The sequence below is a fragment of the Urocitellus parryii genome, chromosome 9 (genome assembly GCF_045843805.1).
Source record: "Urocitellus parryii isolate mUroPar1 chromosome 9, mUroPar1.hap1, whole genome shotgun sequence".
NCBI classification, from domain to species: Eukaryota; Metazoa; Chordata; class Mammalia; order Rodentia; family Sciuridae; genus Urocitellus; species Urocitellus parryii.
In genome coordinates, this window is record NC_135539.1 from 104543576 (window position 1) to 104557901 (window position 14326).

General features: G+C 38.1%; 1 protein-coding gene across 1 annotated transcript in view; it reads right to left on the reverse strand.

Moving 5' to 3' along the window:
* Positions 1-4037: 4037 nt before the first annotated feature.
* Cenpf (centromere protein F) overlaps positions 4038-14326 on the reverse strand; it is a 55867-nt gene continuing 45578 nt past the window's right edge. Inside the window, exons 13-18 of the mRNA XM_077802828.1 lie at positions 13187-13921; positions 11816-11968; positions 11227-11386; positions 9624-10100; positions 7739-7917; positions 4038-4241 (exon numbers count right to left, since the gene is read on the reverse strand). Of these exons, the coding sequence (XP_077658954.1) occupies positions 4038-4241; positions 7739-7917; positions 9624-10100; positions 11227-11386; positions 11816-11968; positions 13187-13921 (1908 nt within the window). The remainder of the gene's footprint in view (positions 4242-7738; positions 7918-9623; positions 10101-11226; positions 11387-11815; positions 11969-13186; positions 13922-14326) is intronic.

Below are 14326 nucleotides of genomic sequence, written 5' to 3' on the forward strand. Positions count from 1 at the left end.
GAACTTCAGGTGTACAAAAACAAGTCAATTTTGTAAGCAAAATTGCAGTAATTGTTTTCTTTGGGCATTTTTAATGAGCCAAACAGACAAAAACAAAAAACAGTGTATGGTTCATTTGCATGATCAGCAATAGGATTATATGTACAAATCTAAGGTAATTAAATTTTATTTGCAAAAAAAGTATTAGTATTATTGAGATGAAAATTTTATAGGAAAACAATAGGAAACTAATGCTTTATGTAAGATGAACAAGTTTATCTAACAGTTTTAAGTTGAAATATTTTTTTAAATTGTCCATGCAATTAACTGCATATATAGTATGACCAACATTTTATGAAGTGCAATATCATAAGAATAGCTAAGTACTATCCAATCAACTTAATCATCAAAAGGATTCCAAAAGGTGTGATTGCAACTTCACCAATGAGTTTAAAAAGGCACACAATGTAAGTAATTTGTTCAAAGTCATATGGAATCCCAAGTTTTCCCACACCTTTCACTTGTAATGTCAATATTATACTAAACTTTTGTAATCAAAGCCTTGCAAATATTTAGATTTTACATATTTCCAAAAGACTCTTTTTAAAAAATTTACCTTTATTTAAGTACAATACTTTACTAAGTAATAATGAAGTGACTAGTTACAATTTGGGGGGTTAAAATATATAGCTAGTCTCATGTTTTGAAAATTCAATATAAGGTGGCACAAGTTAGATGCAATCATCCTAGACTTAGAGATGTCTCCATCACACATAGACAGTAGAAAAGCTACTTATGTAACCTGAACATCTACTATCAGAATTATCCAGGAACAGCTTGCCTCTAGAGTGGCAGAATGACAAACGAAAGGGGTTGAAACTCATCTTGGCTGCTTTTGAGTAAATACTTCAACTCTTATATTGATGATCCCCACTTTGCAAGGTTGTTGGCAAAATACATTGTAATTATTAAACATGTTCTACCCAAATTCTAAGCATCACTTAATCTCAGCCTACACATTGGAGAGTTGTCTGTCTCACAAAGGTATAAGTTTTGAGCAAACCTGTGAAAACACCTTGTGAAACATATAGAACTTCCCACACAGCATTCATGCATTGGGCCATAGTTTAGGTTGAGTAGTGGCAGGAGATACACAACACCTGGGGATTGACACAAGCCATAGGTCCCCAGGGTTCTTAGCCAGTGAACTTGGCATAAAGCCTGTTCCCCAAAAGGAAGGCAGCTTATCCCAATAGAAATGGGAGACAGCAACACTCAAGTACCAGCTGGCAGGTACCAATTTCAAGCAGTATCCTCTTCAAAAAATAATTGTAACTCCCACTCAACCACAAAAGAACTATGAAAACATGTTAGTGATGAGCTCAGCTTCTATCAGTGGTACAATAAAATCTATGCCCTGCAAGAATGGATCAGTTGGTCTTCCACTTCAATTTCTTTCATGATATATTGCCAGAGTCCAAATCTTTGGAACAACTTTGAAGTTCTTCATAGTAGTAAGAAGCCCTCTGCAGATTCAAGCCAGTAGGAAAGTGAAGAAGCAGGTGTCCCCTCCCAGTTAGGGAATAAGTGCCCTGACCTCTTTCCAGGCTCAAATATCCAAAAAAAAATTGACAGTTCAAATTAAACAAATAAATTGAGATCCAATGAGAAAAAGTACAAATCTTAAAGGTGTGTGAGGTAGCTCTTAAGGAATCAGGCTACATTTAAATGGAAGGTTTAATTCCATTCTTACTGAAGATGCCATTTCTTTGTACTCCTGAAAACTGCCAATAACACAAAGAGCCATTTTGGTTCCAGTAGAATGTTCAAGGAAAAAGTATCAATTTCAACCAAGACCTTCATTGAGAATCAGATTCCCAGATTTCTGAACTTGGTCTATTTCACAGTGTTTTGTCAGCTAGGATCTTATTGGTGATTCAACCAGTTTATAAAGTACTTGAGAGTCGGGCTGTAACCCATACATAGATCAGCTCTCAGTACAAGACATATTACCAGCTCAAGGAAAACATAATACTGAATGACCCACTGTTTATTTCTAAAATTCTGAACAATTCTCTATGATTACAAAAATGAAGATGGTAGCTGAGGCAGGTACTTCTAGGGGCAAGCTCCTTAAGGGCAAGAGTTGCTGCCCCTTTAAATGACTGCTAATTTTTCAAGCTGTATTTCAGATAAGGCCCACTAGAGAAGACAGGAATTGATAAAAATCACCTAAAGTGACAATAGCCCCTCTTCTACGTGACCTAAAGCAAACTTTGCCCATTATAATGCTAAATTTTCCACCTAGGAGACCTTCCTGAAGTCTGCCATTTTTGAACATGCCATGTATAAAGAAGCATGACCTGGAACTGAGCATGCTCAGGAATGTATCTTTTTATCTCCCGGTTGTGCCTATGGGCTTTGCACTCACCAAGGGGCAAACCTATTACTGTCAATAACAGAAGTATTTGTGCAACAAAATCAGGAGCTCCAGCAAACCTAAGAAAAGATGAAGATGCTTTCAAGGACCCAAGAAGCTGCCCGGCAGGGTGTATGGAGTGGAATCTTCCAGTCACTAGAGACAGCCAATAAAGCTGATGGCCTGATCCCAGCAATGTTTATTCAGGGATGTGCCCTTGAGCACATGGCAACCTTGGGATGATTTATGATAAGGATTTTGTACCCGGCCATAACCCTGAGCAACTGAAGAAACAAGAGGAAAGTAGGCTATCACTTTCAGTACATGAATACTAAGTCGCTTAATATGGCTGAAGCATTATCCAACCATAGAGGCCAGTTTGCAAAGGGCAATTTTAAAATATAAAATGATGTTTTTGTCAAGGATTGACCATCAATCTGAACCAAAAGCCAAGAATAAATTATCTTTTACTAACTCATGTCCTGAAAAACTTTTTTCCCCTGATTCAAGGACATAAAGGCTTATTGAAATTTTTTTAATTTGAACTGGCTCGTAACACATGCATATTTTCAAAACACTCTCATCAATAAATGGAGCTGGAAAATGTCATACACTTGCATCCTTGCTAATGTAATTTAGTGGGTATACCCAATATGCTAGGCATGAGGCTGGACATATTTTCATTCAATCTTTATGACCTGCATTGTAAATCATATCTTTTCATATACCTGAATATGTTCACTGAACATACTTGTATCGTGTGCTCAAAGATCTATATCATTTTCCCAAATATTTTACTTTCATAAGAGGCTGTTGTAGTTAACAAGTAATAATGCCAACATTCATAATACCTTTATATTTAGGAATGACTCACTTTTAAAAACACGAAAGTAATTTTTTTTAATCAGAGGGAGAAAAGGCCATATTTTAATACAAAACCAGATGTGACAATGCATATCAAAGAACTATAATGGTCTTTAAGATGAAGAAAGCACAATGACAGAAATCATGATACAGTACACCTCTAAGGAGCCTACAATAGACTAAGAAATAAACACACATACCTCCCCAGTACCCCCCACACATGTATGTACAGGCTGTATGAGCAATGATTTTTAAAACACATTGGAAGAACAGGATGAACATACCCACATGTGCAAATGTACATGTTTTCCTTAGAAACATAGCATGGTTTTCTTTCATTTTACTAAGCTTACAGAAATTCAATCTAGAATTATTTCATGCCTAACACATGTAAAGGAAAGAGTATAAAGCAAAATTTTGCATTTTCCTGGGAGTTGTTGATTGCATTTTTTTTGGGGGGGTGGTTAAAATCTACATACAAATAGAGGTTGTTACTTGCTTGCTATTTACTTTTAACAGATTACCAAAATGCTTTATACAACACTATTTACATTACAATAGATATGTTACACCAGCAATGGTGGCCAGGGGATCAGTGCTTCCAAACTTCTCCAGTACTTACATGTGGAGATCTAAAGAGGACAATATATCCAGAAGATAAGGAATGGTTTGCTCCCCACTGACAAAGTGCTCCCTGACCAAAGAAAAGTCCCTATAGGCAGTATCTTCTGGTCAGCCACAGTCATTATCAAGGAGTTCAAACCCTGGAGGCTCTTCACTGGACCTTGCAGTTCTCACTACTCCTGGGCTCAGGTGCAGCACCTGGGCTTGGGACAGGATGGCCTCGAGTGGCTCTCAGGCCCTCTCTGGGGTTGACAGCTGAACTTCTCTCAGGAAGATGATTGACAGACAGAGATTTCGTGGTGGACTCTTGGAAGGCAGAGCCTGAACCGCCTTGGCTCTGTTGAGCAACCTTGACCTGCAACACACACCTCTGTTAGAGACTAAAATCATAATCATGTGTATATAACATGAAAATACAGCGCTATGTCACCAAGCTCATAAGTTGTATACAATTTTAATATATTCTTCCCTGAGAACAGGCTTCACCTAACAGAGGAGTTAGAACATCAGACATGAACTTACAACAAGTCATCCAACTTCCCTGGACACCTCTGATGGCCAAGCTTGTTCCCAAGAAAGAATTTAAACTCTTAGAAGGCAAAGACTATCTTTCTTACTTCTGTATCTCCACTGCCAACAATATGCTCCATTACTTGGTAAATGTTTAATATATTCCTAAGTGAGAACCAAAATCTGCCTCCATTTGTCCCAACTGAACCTCTGTTGTCATTTAAAATAAGTATAATCCAAATGAGTAATACTAACCTCATAGGTAGGAGCTCTATTTACAACATTTAGAAGACCCAGGACCTATTCTTCATATAAAGATATTTTAATTGGGCTCCTTATGTTGTTATTTGTCTCACCACTAGATTTGAATTACAGCCGCAGGGCAGCTATCAGATGCCCTCTATAAGGCCCTGCCTTTCAAGAGAAGGAGGTATCCAAAAAAACTGAGTCAAGATTTGAGACTTACCTAGTAGTGAAAAAAAATACGGAGTCAGAAAACAAAGAGCAAGACAAATGAAGTATAGAAAAGCTTCAACTCAGTTAAAGGCAAAAGTTGAAGCAACAAGTAAGGAGATCTTTAAAAGAAAAAGAGAAAGCCAACAGGTGGTCAGCACAGATGTTGGAAAATCATGATGTGACAAACGTTCCCTGAGTGAATGACTTCCAGGGACCCCCTTCTGAAGCAAGAAGAAAAGAGAATGGAAATTATTTTCCCCTTTATATTCTTTCCATAGGAAGTATGTAACTTTAAAAGGCAATTAAATACTTTTCATTATGGAAAACAGTGAATCTGGCCAACAATTCAAACCCTGGAAAGCTTACTTCTATCTCAGATCATGTGCAGCAATGAAGGACCAGGACTAAGTGGAAAATTACCATCCATGAAAAGCTGAAGGAAAAGAACAGGGTTTTATTGGTATTATCTTGAGAGAGAGAGAGAGAGAGAGAGAGAGAGAGAGAGAAATATCAAAGCAAGTGTTTCCCTTGAATGCATCAAAATATAGGAATGTCAAATCTTTTCTACCCAAGAGAGAAAATGCATAAGAAATAATAAACTGAGTCAGTAAAGCTTTTTCTTAATCCCAATTAAATGCCTAAAGTGCACTCCTTGACTTCTGCTCTCCAGACCCTATTTCTCTGATACTCAATCAAAGAAGCTATATTCTGTGATTAGAGTTTAAACTAGGGATTTGAACCTCACATTGGTTAGTTAACCTTAGAATAGTCCATGAACAGATGAAGTCAAATTCACCAAGTATTTAGTCTATTAAGATATTGTATCCGTACCCCAATCATCTTACCAGTGAAGGCAGCCACAGTGGGGAGAGAGTGACGATGTGCATGTCTCAGTGAAAACAAACTTCACTGGCAGAAAACTATGCAAGGTTCCCATTGAAACACAGACAGAACCACCACTGTCCGTGATGGGCTTATAACATAAGGCTGGTCCTCTGGCACTGAATGCCAAGTCCACGGTCAGATTAAGTCTACCATCACTGGCTTCCTTGTCCCCAGCAAACTGGGAGCTCCTGGATTTATTCATCCCCAATAAAGATTGGGGATTCATACATAATCTGCATTTCATCCATTTTCCCCCTTTGAACTTATCAGATGTCACTCAATGTGAGAGAGAACTCTCTCTCTCAAAACTCAGCCAGTCACCTTAGGGGAAAGCTCATAATCCTGGGTGTCTAAGCAAGTGATTTTGAAGGAATACCTTCTTCTAGATTTTCAAAACTAAACAATAAAATATGATTAACAGATTGAAGCAAATTTACAGGGCAACTCAGAAAATACGGGATTAAATTGAAAATTACTAGGCTAAGTTTTGAAAAGGCTGAATTTAATCATGAAGCCTCCTATACACTCCTCTCAAGAGGACCCCCCACCATTCATCTCCAAAGTGCACAACATTGCTTAGCAATTCATGACTACTGGTGCCTACTGAACTGCATAGCTAATGCACAGAACACAAATCTGCAGGAAACCATGGTTACTGCTCTGGAGCAGCAGGCTCAACAATAGTGTAGAAAGCGGGCCCCCTAGTGTGCAAAGAGCTTTTTCTTAGATAATAAATCTGAACACCACATTCGAACAGCTTTTACCATCAATTCCTCATGAAAGAAGGGGGAACAGCAACACAAGCTGATTTCATAAGATGATTTCCTAAAATACCTTTATAAACATCTATTACTTTGGTCACTTCAAGACAACATTCACAGCTCCATTCATTCAACAAATATTTGCTCACTGTCAGGCTTCTCATTAGACATGAAGACACAGGTAAACCACAGACATAATCAGCTACCTACTCACTCTGCAAATAAGACAGACATTGAGCAAGTACAAGAAAGGCAACTGCCTTAAGATAATAGAAGTACAGAGGACTAGCGAAGTGCCATAGTATTCTGTTTCAAGGGAGGGCCAAATACTTCATTTGCTCTCCATAAGTATCAAACAGGAATGGATATTGGTTTCTACTGGGAATAAGGGTGGCTCTTAGTCAACTCTCCAGGAAATGACACAGTCTATACCAAGAACCCAAACCTGACTCCTCCTGACTCTGTGTACAGAAACAGCAGCTGTTGGAATATGTAGTATTAGGAATAAAGATCTGTTAAGCAGAAGCTGGGTGTTGTGGCTCAGCGGTAGAGCACTCACCTAGCACATGCAAGGCCCTGAGTTCGATCCTCAGCAACACATAAAAATAAATAAAAATAAAGGTATTATGTCCAAATACAACTAAAAAATAAATATTAAAAAAAGATCTGTTAAGTAAATATTCTCTATACTTCAAATACATTTTCTGGGCTGCTTATAAGCTACTTTCAGAAATACAGAGGTCTCAAACATTTTGCCCTATCCTCAACAATCACAACAGAGAAATACATAAACAGCTCTTTTCTTTGGATAGCTACTAAAATAGTGCTTTCTGCAGAAAATAAAGAATAAAAGCCATAAACAGTAAGTAGCTGGGGGCAGATGAGTGAGAATAAAAAGTCTGAAACAAACAATAAGCAATACGCATGGCCAGAAACAAAACTTGTATTTGAATCCCTTAACAGTCATGCTTCAAACTTTCCTACAAGTCCACCGAGGTTTCACACAACAATGTCATTTCTCAGCAAACTATTTGTAAGTGGTCGGTTGGGTGGAGAATGAGATCATGCTGCAGGACACTGTAATGCTTATCCTAGGGCTTGCTCACTGCTGACTTATCTATACCACATTAGAAAGAAAGAAGGTCAGACTTAAAAGGATGCAGAGTCCAACCCTGGCTCAGATAGCACTGCAGTTTCTGAATTGAAGATAGGAGATGGATGGATGTTCACAATAGTTTACCTTTTGTGATCTGCTGCCACCAGCTGTTGGTTTGGAGGATTCTGCAAGGTTTTCTTTGCCCGAAGTTAAGGGTGACAGGGCTAACTTCTGTGCAGCAAGACGAGGACTGGTCCTAGTAGCCATTGTTGTTCTCCGCAGGACATATGGGCTAATCTTTCCTGTTGGGATGTCAGCAAACCCTAAGTCCAAAAAAGGTGACTGTCAACACTGCTAGGTCCAATACTATATAGGCTTCAAATGACATTTATGAGGCAAAGTTTTAACAAAGATAAAGGTCCCAAACTATTTTCTCTCAGTCACAGAGAAAATGTAGTAAATTTAATAGTTATTCTAGGAGTTATCAAATTGAATGAATAATTTATATGTTATCTTTTATTAGAAACATAAAAACTGTAATGGAAAAAAAGGGGGGAAATAGCATTACACAGAAAAAAAAAATTCTGCTTCTTCTTTTAAGATCTAAAGGACACTAACAGGCCTCATTAAAAAATATGAATTGGAGAAAAAAAAGAGGGGAATGTAAAATGATAACAGCAGCTTTAGGCAGCCACTCCCATGCAGGACTAGGTAGGACAGACTAGCCTTCCAGACAAGGACTTCACACTCTCTAGGGGTATCTCCTTCTAGAGAAGGAAATGACATGACCTTCATGACTAAGAGAGGAGATCAATCCCAAGGACAATAAAATCATGTCACACTCCACAAGGACCTTCAGGGCTAACTAAGCAGTGATCATTTCTAAGCCTTTACAAATAAAAATCTCCTATCAAAAAAGAGATAGCTAAGGCTGAGGATGTAACTCAAGTGGTAGTGTGCTCGCCTGGCATGCAGGGGCGCTGGGTTCAATCCTCAGCACCACATAAAAAATTTAAAAAATAAAGATGTTGTGTCCACTGAAAACTGAAAAGTAAATATTAAAAAATTCTCTCTCTCTCTCTCTCTCTCTCTCTCTCTCTAAAAAAAAAAGAGAGAGAGAGAGAGATAGCTACCTATATAGTGGCTAGTTATTCAGAACAATGTTTCTCAAACCATCTATGGCAAAGAATGCATCCTGATTTTTGTGGGGGTAGGAAGAGATGAGGCAAAATGTCAATCAGCTGTGGAGTAATATTTTTGTATAATAAGACTGAATCAGGGCTGGGGATATACCTCAGTTGGTGGAGTGCTTGCCTCGAATGCACAGAGCCCTGGGTTCAATTCCCAGAATCACCAAAAAAAATAGAAAAAAGTCTATGTGCTTTGACATTACAGCAATTATCACATTGCTATGAAAATTTCCAAACTCTTACTTTCAATTTCTGAACCTTTCTTTGTCATGAACTAGCAATGGGCAGTTTGTAGACCAGCCCCAGGTACCTGAGCCACACTTGGTTTTTTTGAAAAAAAAAAAAAAAAAAAAGTGTTCAGTGGTTTCAGGCAGGGTAGTCAACCTCACCAGGCCCTCTGTCCAGCTTGTATACTATCTGAGTTGGACCTGACTCAAGAAAAGAAAGCTTGAGGGGTCCTTATTTGTAGATTTGTCTGCAAAGAAATATCAAATTCTAAAAAGGATTTTGACAGTCATTTTTCAAATCAACCAGTTCTTTAGGTAGTATGCCATGAGTAATTAATCCTACTCATTCCCTCACGACCGAAAGGAAGATATATATCTTATCAATACAAAAGTGGTTTCTAGAGGCCAGTTAGGATTGTTGCACAATAATCTAATACCTCTAACTTTTTTACATGTGAATTTTTCAAAACAACACATATAATTTTAGTTATTTTGTTGGTGGTGTTGTTTTATTTGTTTTAATTTTGGTTCTAGAGACTGCAAAAGCTAAGCATGCACTCATCGCCCAGCTACACTCCCAGCCCTAGAATTTTGTTTTAAAATTATGCGTACCTTTCTTCACAACCTCAGGGAGTCCCTCTGGCTCATATTCAGTCTCTTCTTCATCCTCAGCAGGTTGAACCCCACTTTTGCTGGTTTTTCTAATTTTTTTAGGAAACATCTCTGGGGTGGAAGGTGTTAGTCCTCCACCATTCTCCCAAATCCCACTGGACCTTTCCCTCTTGCCTGAAGCTTTATTTTGACCAGATGATGACTTCTTTTCTCTAACAGAAGAGGCTGGAGATGGTCCTGGAACGGGTGAAGTTAGCAAAGGAGAACTTCTGAGATCACGTTTAGATTGCTGTAAACTCAGACTAGCAACTTGTGTTTCTAACATCTCTTTTGCTTTCTCCAGATTTTCATGGCTTATGAGCAGGGAACAGTACTTATCCAAATATTCATCTGCCTCCTTGGTTTTTTCTTCAAGAGTTTCTTTTAGCTCTTTGAGCTCAGTCATTAATTCATCCACTTTAGCTTCCACAACATTGCCTGTCCAAAATAAAATGATATATTATAGTAATTTGATGCTGACCCAGACACATTGGGCATTGAGAAACAGCAAATAATTTTAGGCCTGTTCTTTGAATTTTTTAGAGGATTTATGGAGATTTATCTATTCATGTTCTAAGAGTTCAAACAACTTCTATTTTGGGAAGAATCTACTTATTCTAGCAGAATTTTAGCATGCTCTTATTGGAATAGCTTAAATAAAAGTCACCAAAATCTGAAACTCCTATTTCAGCCACCCTATTAAGACTTCCTTGTAAAACTAATTACATGAGCGCTTACATGAAAAATGGCTTTTTCCTCACCCATTCTTTCCAACATAAGTGAATAAACATAAGTCTCTATTGTATGGCTTTGAAAAAGTGTAGGGGACCAGTGAATAGGGAAGTCCAAAAAGGCTCTGAAACCATTTAGAGGTAATATAGGGCCTGGTGGACAGGAGTTTGGGGGCACTACAAATCTCCCTGAAATTCCAACCTACTCCCACCCAGAACACTTCCGACAGGGGAGAGTGCTGTGTGCCCTGCACGCTGCATTCTAAGCACACTTACACCGTGCCCGCCACCATCTGCCCACACAGGAGGCAGGCTACACTGAGGGCTAAGTGGAGAAAACTGATAGGGAAAGTTATCATTTCTTTGCTTTTTTAATATTGCCAGCGTACCCAAAAATACAGCTCCCTACATTTTCCCTTTAAGCAAACCATGAGGATGGGCCACAGTGAACCAGAATCAGCCAATTATAAATTAGCAATGTCAATGCAGATCAAATGCCTATCTGCCTTTGATGGAGAAAGGACTTAAGTAGGCATCAACATGAAAAGCTCTTCTTAGAGGCTCATTAACGAAAGGTACTATTGTTTAAAAAACTATCAGGTTTTTGCATATTTTATAGAAGAGTAGATGAAATAATTCTATTTGAAAATGCAGGCCTGCTTCTGCATTCTATAATGACTTCAAGAACAAAATTCAGAAATTGGAAAATAGATAAGTGCTCAAAATCAGCACTGAGAATAGAGCACAATAAACAGATCCTATACATGCACACCACAATGCTATTTCACCACTGGGAGACAGTCTTGTAACTGATGTGTTTAGCTAATGCCCACCTGTCTTCTGCTTCTGTGCATCTTCAAGTTGAGAGAGCTGTTTCTGCAGTGTTTTCTTTTCCTCTTCCAGCTGTTTACAGGATTTGAGCAACAATTTTATTTTGCCCTGGGCACGTTCATTTTCCTTCTTTAGCTGATTTACATATTTTAGATGGTCCATCTACAAAACAGAAGTAATTCCAATTAAAATCTTGAATTTCTCTTTATAAGCATATGGGAAAACAATTACAAGACATAATAAAGAATCATATATTGTAAATTTAAGAATTGTGTGCAAAACGGAACTTCTGAAGACACACACAACAGTACCCCTCCACTCAGTTTCCTAAGTCTCCCAAAAGATAATGTTGTTCTCTCCTTTCCTTTGTTAGTCTCACAATCTTCAACCACGTTTCCTAAGATAATGTTGCATGGCTCCTTCAGGGCCATGATGGTGAGATCACTGCAAATCTGATCAGAACATAAGTCTGGTATCAGTTTTTCAAAAGCGAAAAAGAGTATGGTGCATTACAGATCTTAGAAAAAAAAACAAGGGAAATGTGCACACTGAATTATCAGAGTGTAAAGAGTCTGCCCCAGAGTAAGTCACTTTGCTGTTATTTAGTTCTTCCAACATCACCTTCAATTCTTCAGTTAGCCTGCTCTTCTCTTCACTAAATTCTTTCTTCAGCTCTGTTGTTTTCTGTACCATCTCGTGCATTTCCCTCTGAAGTTCAGTTTCCTTCGCAGTCATTGTGTTTACCTGAAATTTAATGTTCATTAGGTTCTGCTTTTGGTGGTCTGTTTTGATCAAATTAACTACTCTGATACAACCTATTTGTGACATTGCTTTAGCCTGAGATAATGAAATGAAACCTGGCTAATCTTCCTTTCTATTCCACTAAACCAGTACCCTCAAAACCTACCGGCAAGCTTACCTCTTCTTCTCAGCAAAGATTTAATAAAAGACAGGAATAAGGAAAAGAATAATAAGGATAGCTAATATTACTATGTCTCAAAATCCTTCATAAAGGTATTAATTTGAATGAAGCATCAGAGAATAATCAGTGAGGCACACCTTAGCTAATTATCAGTTCGTAAACCTCTATAAATCCCCCTGTATTGTACTCATCTGCAGAAACATGCTTATGATTAGTTAAAAACAGTTGTATTATTTGCATTTGCCCCCTCAGGTTGAAACAGCCTGGTACAGTTTGTCTTATCATGTCTACATTAACTGCCATCTCTCACAAAGAGCACAAAAACCTGAATCATGGAAAACACAAGAGTTATGATGAATTACATTTTCCTGACAATTTCTATGATTTGTTCACTAAAATTTTAATTTGATTAAAATTACTTCCTAGATCAGTGAGTAAACATATTGGGCCACACTTATTTTTTCTTTAATAATTTAAGCTTCTTAATGGCAGATCTCCCCTTTAATCATCACCTCACAAGACAGAAGACTGCACAAAAGAAGGTAATAAAAGAAGGAGCTCATACCACAAAGCACCTCAGACAAATTCTAGGAGCCATGAATGCTCAGTGTCTTTATTTTCTCCTAAAAGTAAAAAAGGCAGGGCAAAAAGGCAAGAGACCCCTCCAATACCAACCAGTGCCTGTTAATCTGATATTAGTGGCTCTCAACTGGGTAAGAAGAGGCTGCCACTCTGATGTACTTACTGGAAGAAAGGGAACTACAACAAGAACCAGTAACTACACATAATCCAAAGCTTACCCCATGTGCAGGTGTCACATTAAAAATTTGATTCAATCCATGAAGATGTCCCTTATGAATGTGTCACAGCAGTTACTACATCAGAGCCAACTCAGCATTCCCACAGTTCAAGACCCCACAAATACATCTTTACACAGTATGGTACAACAGGACACACACCATCTAGAAGGAATTATAATTCACAAGAGGTTTCCCTCCCTTGTATTACATATTTAAATACACATATATGTAGCCACTTACCTTTTCAACAAAAGACATTTTTTCCCTTTTTGTTAGTTCAAGCTCACTCTCTAGATCCTTATAAGAGTGCTGCAGTGCTTGGAAGGTGTCCTGCAAAGTGTCATTTCTGGATTGCAGCGTTTGAACTTTCTGCTCCAATTCCACTGTCACATTTCCCAGTTCTGCTTTTTGCTTCTGCCAAAGTTGCTTCTCTCCTTCCACCTGGGACAGTTTAGAGGCAAGTTGTTCTTGGTCTTGAATTTGATGTTTTAGCCTACTGACTTCTTCATCCTTCTTCTCTAGTTTCTGTTTGCCATCCTCCACTTCTTGAATAAGGCCATTCACAGAAGATTGCAAAAGAATATAATTAGTTTTGGCTTCATCAAGGCTCTGTAGCAACTGAGCCTTCTCAAGTTCAAGAGAATCTACTTGATTACTCAGATTCTGTTCTTTGGTCTTACAGGCCTCTTGGTCATTACACAATGTAGTCATTTTTTCATTTAGCTCTTTTAATTGTGATTGAAGCATCTCCACTGCAATTTCAGATTCTTCTTTCATCTGTATTTTTTCTTGCTCTTTTTCTTGCAATAGGTTTTCAAATGAGGAATTCTGTATTTCTAATTCAGATACTCGCATTTGCTCTTTTTGTAATTCTTTTGTCAGATTTTCTTTTTCTGACCTTGTATGAACAAGATCTAATTCCAAGTCTCTCAGGTTTCGGGTCATCTCTCCAATTTCTGCTTTCAGAGTCTCTACCTCTGCTTTGGAATTGTTGGCCTCAAGAATCACGTGTTCTTGGGTTTTTTCTGACAGCTCTAGTTCTCTTTCAAGGTTCCCAGCTCTCTCTTTAAGCAAATCTGCATGATGCTTACTTTCTTTCAGTTGTTCCAAGACATGGAGCTGGTTCTTTCTATCAGCTTCTATGTGCACTTTCAGCTTTTCAATGCTGCTTCTCAGCTGACACACTTCTTCCCCCGGTGGGTCTGAATTTTGTTCCTTGGCTCTTTGGATTTCTTGGTCATTGTATAAGGCTTCTACTTCCTCATTTAGCTCTTTCAATTGTGTTTGAAGCATCTCCACTTCGGTTCTAGATTCTTCTTTCATTCGTATTTTCTCTTGCTCTTTTTCTTGCAATAGATTTTCAAATGAGGAATTCTGTAG